General features: G+C 42.3%; 1 protein-coding gene across 3 annotated transcripts; it reads left to right on the forward strand.

The window, feature by feature from the left end:
- The first annotated feature begins 2,411 nt into the window (after positions 1–2,411).
- On the forward strand, positions 2,412–9,646 carry slc25a44a (solute carrier family 25 member 44a). Of its 3 annotated transcripts, none has more exons than XM_061221972.1 (4): positions 2,412–2,698; positions 4,843–5,535; positions 6,089–6,216; positions 6,745–9,646. In XM_061221972.1, exons 2-4 carry the CDS (start codon positions 4,902–4,904, stop codon positions 6,934–6,936), a joined length of 954 nt encoding a protein of 317 aa, XP_061077956.1. In that variant the 5' UTR covers positions 2,412–2,698; positions 4,843–4,901; the 3' UTR covers positions 6,937–9,646. The 3 variants fall into 3 exon arrangements, with proteins under 3 accessions (XP_061077956.1, XP_061077955.1, XP_061077954.1); XM_061221971.1 differs by lacking the exon at positions 2,412–2,698 and adding an exon at positions 3,211–3,479 and having other exon boundaries at positions 4,813–5,535; XM_061221970.1 differs by lacking the exon at positions 2,412–2,698 and adding an exon at positions 3,213–3,479.
- Positions 9,647–9,942: the final 296 nt, after the last annotated feature.

Here is a 9,942-nt window from a genome sequence, read left to right on the forward strand (position 1 = left end):
TACCGCACCTCGAATACTATGACAGCCAAGTCAGCAAATGGCCTAATGGCTTCCCGCCTCCTCTGATTTCATGACCAATCCAATGCCACAAGAGTTTGTGAAACAGATATAACTGCGCAAAGATTTCTGGGTGTCGTAGTGCTTGTATTGGTAATAAAGGTGGTCGATGTTGAAAATGTTGTTTTGTTTTGTTTTTTTCATTTTCAAACATGTTTACGTTCATTATTCTAGTACCCAGTGTTGTATTTAAATGAGATACCATTGTTGCCACCCATTTTTAACTGCCAAGCTTGTAGGGCATGTCCCATGCACTAAGACTTTGATGGTTATCAGGTAAGCTTTAACCGACAGTCAGATATATAAAGGGTCCCTCTCTCGTTATCTGTTCACAACAAAGACTATTCAGATGGGACTCTAAATACAGCCTTTCCTCTTACCCTGCCTCCTCAACCAGAGGTGTTACAACATCAGTTTTTAGCAAGAGCACAGAGATACCACTGTATAATTCTTAATAATAAACCAAAAACATTAGCTATTATCAAATAGATATTATTTTTATTAATAATTACATTTAATAATTAACACAAAAATATAAGTGCTAATTATTCTGTTACTTTGCCTGCATTCAGATAATGCAATATATATTTTTATAGGTTTGTGTATTCACATGGATGAAAATGTCATAGAATCTACATGTATGAAAAGACTGTATGAAGATGGATTTTACACAGTGTAGCCGAAATCGAACACGAGAGTTCGGACGATCACCCACTCCGCTGAGGTGATTCGAAAAGCATCTGTTATGCTATTGGGTTACATCATTTACAAGGATCAATGGAAGCTGCTCACAGCATATCAGATGCCAGATAATTCTCTTAAGTAGCAGTGGCGGCTGTCCCAGGCTTCAGCGCTGTTACTTTCACATGAAGACATCTCAGCACTCCCTTTGTGTTGCCTGGGAAATCCCAATATGGTCCCAGTCTTAAGGGATTTTGGAAGTGCACTTGGTATAGAAGGCATGTAAAAATTGTTGCCATGGACACAGATCCAATTGGCTAAGAATTAAGTACCAACAAAAATGATCTAAAAATATACAGGATTAATCTAATTATTTTGGCACAATATTTCAGAGCAGCCAGTTCGATGTTATCTTTTTTTCTTGATGGTTTAATGGTTCAGATGTTTAAATCCAGGGGACATCAGAAATGTTTTAAGAAGATGAACCAAGATGTCTCCCGTTATTAGTTCATTGGCAAGTGTTTTTTGTAGAACATGACTGCAGAAACTGAGAGAACTCATTGTATACAGTGACATTCAATGAAAAAGTATAGGAAAGTAATTATGTGATCATGCTAAATAGTTATATAATCAAACGCATATATAACGAGTACACAAACATTGGGGATTATTGAGTATGAGGGACATTGGAACACTGGTTTAAATCACATTGAAAACATTTTTTCAGTTGTTGAAGAATTGATGCACTTGTAAATCGCATATGCTAAATGACAGAAATATAAATGTAAATGTAAAATTCATGAATATCTACATACAGTACAACATATTTTGGATCTCCATGACCACCCTGTGGATACACAGAGAATTGCAGCTTCTACAGGAAATTAGCTCAACTTCCTGTTTGATGTTAGCTCGGTGACGCAAACAACAACTTACGTTAAATAATTAGAACATAGTTACCACGTTTTCTGCGCTTTCTTACGTCACTTAACCGAAAGTACTGTATAATATTAAAGATATGGATCTATAGGTTAACTGTATTCCTCCTTTGTGAACAATTTATTGTTTATGAGTAATTAGCTATGCAGATCAGCTGGTCGTGAATTGACAGTGTATAACAGTGTTTTGGACACACGTGAAATGCAGCAATCAGATTTTATAGAAATTAGAGTACAATCTTATATTCTCTGCAATTACATCACAAGTATACCAAACTGTTTTAATTTAAAAAAGAAACGACAAAATTACAGTTCATAAATAATTTATAATTTTAACTTTTATTTTGATAAATGTGAACCTTGTCAGCAACAATTGCCAGCTTCCTGGAGCTTTGTGGGAAGTTGGGGGAGGTTGTTGGACAAACTTCAAATCTGAAAAAATTAGATATAGTAACTGTTGCTCCAGTAAGGTGTGTACCTTTGCTATTAAAATATGTAGCTAATAGGAAATAACTGTACTTTACTGTGCTAGGCAATGTTTGTAATTACGGAAATAGTACTGTGAGCATATTGATGCAACTCTGCTAAAATTTATTTGTGAGGAATGCATTTTTTTTTTTCATGTTAAACATCTAAATGTGACTTTGTCAAAGGTACAAGAAAGCTGAATGATTTTGCATGTAGAATTGCTGGACATTGTGTTAGAAACACGTGCAAGGTGTCTTGCTTGGATAAGATGTGCAAGTAAAAAGTCTTAGAATGTTACTGTAATGATGCAATGGAATCCGTGGGGTAAAATCCATACCAGCTAACAGCTGTAAAACATAGCTTGAGCTGGTCAAACTGTATAGAGCTGGTTGAACTGGTCAACCAGAGAATTGCAGCTTCTAGGCACAGGAAATTAGCTGAACTGGTCAACTAGCTACCAGCTGTTTCAAAACCAAGCTTGAGTGTTTTTTTTCAGCAGGGATGCCATCCCAAGGGAACATGACTATTGACAAGACAATGTAAAAATGCAGAAGGTATGTGACTAATATAGCTGCACCCGGACCAACAGATGACTTTACTATAACAGTGCCTTAGAATGTTCACACCACACGCAAACTCAAACTGTTTCTGTTATAGTAGCTACCCTGGTGTGAAATCCAGCTATGACCAACTTGAAGTACCAGCTACCAGCTGTTTCAAAACATAGCTGGTCAAACCATGGTCAACCAGCTACCAGAGGTTTAAAACCAAACTCAAGCTGTTTTTTTAGCAGGGTATGTGAATCTGTGATTGTTTCTGGAATAGTCATCTTGGTCTTGGAATTGGTCTCAGCTGCAGGTACCTGTCAGGTAATTTTGTGATGTCAGTATTTGTCTTTAATTCTTTATGAAATCTTCAAAAGCAGGTAACATTACACGACAGGATTCAGGGATGCTTTATAATATTGACACGCTGGTGTCCATTTAGTTCCGACTTCACAGCCTTTGGTTAAACCAAAACGTGTGATCCATATACACCTATCACAGACGAGTACGCTCCTAACCGATTAGAAAAACAACGCGTACTTGCCTGTTGAAGGCGTGTGCTAACCTTTCACCTTCGCTTTACGTCAGAATCAGTGGCGCACATTGGCTGTTGAGAAGCATGACATTTTCAGAGACGGACTGACCATAATTTAAAACTAGGCCGAGGCATTAAAAAAATGTTGTATTGTTGATGATTTTTGTATTTTTTAAGGAAATGCAGTCTATGTTGGACAATGTAGCCTACATAAAGTCAGAAATGCGTCTCTAACGAAGCAGGCTAGCTGATACAGTAAGTGAACGTTTCCTTATTTAACAAGAGGGTCGGCTGTTCCGTCATTGTGTGTAACGTTAGCAATGAAGCCATGGCAATTCATTAGCTTGCTAGCAATGGACAGAATAGTGCACCGGGCAATGCATGTACTCTTTCACGAATTGTGAGTTAATTTAACTTGTTAGGAGCGACAGCCGTGCTGTTGTGGACCGAGGTTAATATACATGGCCCTGCTGTTCGATTAATGGGGGCGTTGCGGGCGTAGATTCTTGAGTTCAAAGCTCGCAAGGACATTGTTACAATGTACAGTCGATCTACTCGCAAGATAGTGGTCTTTTATGGTATTGAGTTATTGTACAGCAATCGATTTACGCTGCAAAAACGGGGAACTCCTTCCGTATATAAGACATAAAATAACACAAGTAGTTGAAGAGTAGACTGGAAACAAGTTTCTTTGTTGTAGATTGACTGGCGATAGTATCTGTACACACAGGCAAGAGCAGCAAGTCACACATAGCTACTGCAAGCTGGACCTGTTCCACCAACCGTCTTCCTGTAAGAAGGTCTAGTTTTTTGTTAGTTGGTTACTGAACTGAATGACTTAAACGCACCAGGACCACGGTGAAATGGAACATATGTAAAATATAAAAAAATCGTGTCACAAATACGTCAAATTATTTTTTTTATGCAAGAATTTGTCATTCGTCTGTGACTGAATTTGATATTCTTACGACGACGTGGTTTTGAGAAATATTTAACGAAAGAAAGGGTTGACGACGGCAGTTGACCTCTGCCACCGCATATCACTAACCACAGTTTAACGTCACAACTGCACGTTCCCAATGTCCTTAAAAAGACACAAAGTCCACAAATGCAACATAACTGCAGCCACATTATTTAATTTTTTTAATTTAATTTAATATTTTTGAAAAGGTGCCTTCTTGGGGGCATGTCTCACTATAGTCACTAGTCATTGCTGCAGTGATGTGTTTGGTATGAAACCAAATCCAGATCATTCCAGTTTGACCGTGGACAGACATACCACAGCCTAATGGACAGCAAGTTACTGCACCAACCAGAGAGGGACGAATGTCTCTGGTGGAACCTTTCTCTGGCACCTATGCCAGTTTCATATGTAGTCGTCTTGCACCAGTGAGTGCCTGGCTTTGATGGGACATTCCAGATTATTCCAGAGCATTATTCAGTGGGCAGGGGGTGCTCGCCTGTGCTCTGTTAAAATTAATGGAGGGGGTTGTACATCTCATAGCTAATCCAGGGAACAGTCCAGGCAACAAACTGATAATTCATTATCTACCACCACTATTTTTTAAGCTTGCCTTTCATATTTCAGTTTTCCTCGTTTACGCCGTCTGGCCTCCAGGGTTCGGCAGGGGTGGTCCTGACTCTGATGACGGGCGGCTGGGCCTGGGGGGAGGAAGAATGCAGCAGAAACGCAACATTCAGATCATCGAGTGGGAGGACCTGGACAAGCGCAAGTTCTACTCGTTCGGCGTGTTCATGACCATGACCATCCGCGCCACGGTGTACCCGGCCACGCTCATCCGCACGCGGCTGCAGGTGCAGAAGGGCAAGTCGCTGTACAGCGGCACCTTCGACGCCTTCTTCAAGATCCTGCGGGCGGAGGGCGTGCGGGGCCTGTACCGCGGCTTCATGGTCAACACCTTCACGCTCATCTCCGGCCAGGGCTACATCACCACCTACGAGCTGGTGCGCAAGTACGTGTCGCGCTACTCCCACAACAACACGCTCAAGTCGCTGGTGGCGGGCGGGTCGGCCTCGCTGGTGGCGCAGAGCATCACGGTGCCCATCGACGTGGTGTCGCAGCAGCTGATGATGCAGGGCCAGGGCGAGCACCTCACCCGCTTCAGGGTCAAGCCCAAGATGATGGTGGCGGCCGGGAAGCACAAGTTGACGTTCGGCCAGACGAGGGACATAATCCTGCAGATCTTCGCGGCGGACGGCTTCCGCGGGTTCTACAGGGGATACGTGGCCTCCCTCTTGACGTACATCCCAAACAGCGCCGTCTGGTGGCCTTTTTATCACTTTTACGCAGGTACTGCGGACGGGAAATGTCTCCGGTTTTTCCCTTTGCTTGTTTGTTTGACCGCAACCAGCATGTTCTCCCAAAGTTTTCTCAGAATCAGTTAGGATTATACTGCAGTAGTTATGACTTACTTACAGTGAGATTAGCACAGTCAGTCTTTTCACAAACTTCCTGCCACAGCGTAGCAGAAGACAACTACCGTTGTCCAGCCATGGGTGTCAGCCAAGTTTCCAGCAGTCATGACTGAGGTCATTCACTGATGGGTTGCTTGCTATGGACAACCTGTTTGCCAGAACTGGTCCAAATGTTCCAATAATGGTGCTTGCAGTCACCAGCATAAATTTGTTAACCAGCATCCAGGCATGCATCGCAAGACTAAACAAAGGGTGTACAACAGTTGTAGTCTCCCGGGTGTCATTAGTCACTAACATTGGTAGTGCTGGCACTGTTTCCTTGGGCTCATCCTGCGGTGTCTTGAGTATTAACTGCATGGCTGTTTCATTTGCAACTGGAAACAAAAGCAGTGTGACTGTCCTCTGCATATGCGGAATTGTTTTCACAGAGCAGCTGTCCAACATGGCGCCCAGTGAGTGTCCTCACCTGATCCTGCAGGCCATGGCAGGGCCGCTGGCTGCAGCCACCGCGTCCACCGTCACCAACCCCATGGACGTGGTGAGGGCCCGAGTGCAGGTAACGCCTGGTAGAGCTCGCTTCCCAGATTGAAAAAGCCCTCAGCTAGATATCCCATGCCTTCTGTGCGCCTGCCTATGGTTATTGGCTTGATGCACGATTGTCATGTGCAACCCAAATCCTTCCCCGGGGCTGCTTGCTTTCAAAGTCCGGGGAAATTTGAAAGTAAAATCAGCCTCTGATAGGTTTGTTAAATATGGATGCTGAACCAAAAAAAGAAAATGTATGCAAATATGTAATTTTTGTATTTACAAGAGATAGTACATTATAGACATTTAGCAGATGCTCTTCACCAGAGCGACGTACGACAAAGTTCATAACCATAATCAGGGACAAAGAGACTGACGAGACTGTACTGTACCTTCTTTTTGCCAGCTCCCAACAAGTTAACGGATATGATTCTGGAATGGCTGAAACCGCTATGTATCATTAGTGTTATCTATTGCTGGGATTTGAACCGTTGTGACGTCTGGTGGTGAAATACCTCGTGCGCGGGCGCTGATGGTCATCTTTTTGTCTGTCCTCAAGGTGGAAGGCCGGACGTCGGTCATTGAGACTTTTAAAACACTGCTGGCGGAGGAGGGTGTCTGGGGAATGACCAAGGGCCTCTCTGCTCGCATCATCTCTTCCACGCCCACAGCCATCGTCATGGTGGTGGGGTACGAGTCGCTGAAGAAGCTGAGCCTGAGGCCTGAGCTGGTGGACTCCAGGCACTGGTAGTGGATGCAGGGCCCCACCCCCCATCGGCCCTGGCAGTGCCTCTCCTGTCTGATATCTTTCCCGGGGTCCCCTCAACCCACATCTCTTTTGTTGGCCTTTTAACTCTTCGTTGCCTCGTGATGTTTCCTTGCGGAGGGGTGGGGGTATTTTAACCGTTATTTAGATGCCGGGTAGGATTCAGTCAAAAGTTGGAAGTCACTTTCTCTGACTATGCGTTTTATTTTGAAAAATACATCAATCAATCAAAAAAAAACCAAAAAAAAAAAAAAACCCAAGCAGAGAAATTTTATCTGCCTATTTAAATTACAAGGTTCAAAATGGTTTTGCATTGTAATGGTCGCAGAGTAGACTTTGATTGACATTAATATATACAGACTGGGTACAATGTGAGTGGAAAGTTATGTCCTTTTTGAGTTCTCGAAGATTTTAGCGACCAGATTCGGAGAACTAAAGTGATCATTAGTGCACACTGTTCCCACCACACAGACTCACTCATAGACAATCCAAACCAGCGCTGTGTTAAAACAGCAGTATATCAGAATACCTGTATGTGTCCCTCAGTCCACCACGGATGAGTGTTTCCTGACAGGGCAGGGGTTCACTTTGCTTAAAAGCACGGTTAAAATACAGAAAGCCACCAATGAAGCTCAAGTGCACAATATAGGGAAGAGAATAACAAAAAAATGTATACAGTAGCAAGGTTGTACATTGATTTCATCAGCTATGTTCCTCCTCCGATGAGAGTTCAAGAGGAATTACTGTGATTGGGGGTCGAAGGGGTCCTAAAGCAGCCATGCTTGAAATGGTGAGCATCTCTGGGAAAAGCTCAAGATTCAATACAAAATGTGTGTATGTATATATATATATATATATATATATATATATATATATATATATATATATATATATATGGTGGATAGTTTTGGGCCAAAGTGAGCTTTTTAGAAATGTATGTATTTAGTCCTGATAGGGCAAGGATACAGTGGACCTCATCCTCTCTGCGCTTTTGAGGGTTTTTGAAAAAACACCCCCCCCTTTCAATGTAAAAGGTTTCAGTTCATTTCATTAACCAATCCAGTCCTCTCACACATTCCTAAACAGCTTGTTGCAGTATGGATCACAGCTTTCGGACAGGTGATTGTTCAGAGATGACCCTGCTATTGAAATCCTTTCGTTTGCAAGACTGTATTTATTTCTTTCCACTATTTGAATATTTCCAATGGTGACTGAATAAAGTGAAGTTAAAGGTATCCATGTAACTCGGTGAAGGTAATGTGTCAGAAACTGGGGGTGGGTTCACCGACTGGTTGAAATAAGTTTCTCACAGTGGACTAACAAAAAACTACAGCATGTAATGGCATGTTTCCAGATTACGGAGTCTACAACTAGCAGTCAGCTTGGATTTAGGCGTCTATAGGTGAACATTACAGATCTTTTAACTGGAGAAGAGACGCAGTGTTCTAATGGAAAGCTGGTGCTCACATTGATACAGCTTTTATGCATCGTGGGCATAAAAAATTAACCAATGTTCGTAACATGGAGGTGGCATTCACGCTGCAAGGTATCCAGAAAAGCGACTACCTGTGTGAATCAAAAGAAAGGGTGCTAAATTATCATTCTTTTTGATTAAGGGGTTGGAGTGCATGGGATGAGGGATATTAGTCCAGTCCATTTAGTGCATACCTTTGTATGGAGTGCCGCTTGTTCTACAAGCATGGCTTTCCCAGCACCTTGACATTCTGGGACGTCATTTTAACAGAATGAAGACTTCAAAATGGAGGCGGTCAACATGGGGGCCACAGTATTGTATCCTCTCTCTTCAGCATGTGATCAACTACACTGACTTCAGAAGAAAGAAAATATCCATGTGAAAAGAAATTGATGAACTTCATCATTAAGTCATCTGAATTCTTCACTCTTGACTCTTTTACCTCAGGCCATGTACAGCGAGACAAGTTCGACAAAGCCAAGACTGTCTTGTGTACACTTCTAAGAACAATCCTCTTCTGATGGTAGTGAACCCTCGTGAGAGAAACCTACCCCTACAAGTGTTTTATTTATTTTCTCACCTTTTGGTTTTTACCGGTTTCTGGTAAGGGTCCAGGTGTGCCTGTGAAAGTCCAGACAAGTAGGGAAAAGTACTCCAATGGTGGACTTAAAATTCCCATAAGCACTGGTTCAGAACACTGCAAAACATTTGACTGTTGAACTCACTCCTGGTCAGGTGACTTACCTTCTCAGGTCTTCAGCTGAAGGTGGGGAGGCATACGGTCCCTTCAGCCTTCTGCACCTGTAAATACACGCACCCGAGCGTGCCGAGGGCTTACAAAAGCCCCACAGATCCCTCAGACTAGCGGAATAACTAACGATGTTTAATAAGGTTGTGTACCTGTAGAGGGCGCACTATACTACATAGTGACATAGCTGTAAAAAGATGTATGAACATTGTTTTGTTTTTTTTAAACTAGACAGCGTCTCCCTCAGTGCATTATGTGTTGTCCACACACTCCCCAACATCATTCTGATTGCCTCTACCGCAAAGTGGTCCCTTTATTTAAATGTGAAGTTTCAGTGACAGTGTCGAACATTTCTGCATCCTGAAGTTGTGTGTACTTTATTCATGAATGCGTTTGCTTAAGTAATAATTTGCAGTCTCCAAAAGCACATCTTGTTACTAACAACCTAATAAAATATCAAATGTGAAACCCCATTTTCAGGGTGTGGGTGAAACTGTTGGTCTGAAGTTCAAATTGAATAATTAGTCTAAGAATAATAGGAAATACTGATATTGAGATGTTGTTTTGAGGTATACATTTCAACTGTATTCTAACATCTACAACTAATGATGGACAACTACAGGTAACATCTGCAGATATTTGCTGAATTGAGGATATCCAACAATTCTGGACACTGGGGCGGCCTGTAGCGTAGTGGTTAAGGTAAATGACTGGGACACGTAAGGTCGGTGGTTCTAATCCCGGTGTAGCCACAATAAGATCCGCACAG

This window comes from Conger conger, chromosome 15, assembly GCF_963514075.1.
Source record: "Conger conger chromosome 15, fConCon1.1, whole genome shotgun sequence".
Classification (NCBI taxonomy): Eukaryota; Metazoa; Chordata; class Actinopteri; order Anguilliformes; family Congridae; genus Conger; species Conger conger.

What these genes read in the sequence shown, in the direction of transcription:
- slc25a44a (XM_061221972.1), top strand. Translation starts at nt 4,902, where the DNA reads ATGCAGCAGAAACGCAACATTCAGATCATCGAGTGGGAGGACCTGGAC. An exon ending in TTTTTATCACTTTTACGCAG is followed by an intron (nt 5,536 to 6,088) that starts GTACTGCGGACG and finishes TTGTTTTCACAG; the next exon opens with AGCAGCTGTCCAACATGGCG. An exon ending in TGGTGAGGGCCCGAGTGCAG is followed by an intron (nt 6,217 to 6,744) that starts GTAACGCCTGGT and finishes TCTGTCCTCAAG; the next exon opens with GTGGAAGGCCGGACGTCGGT.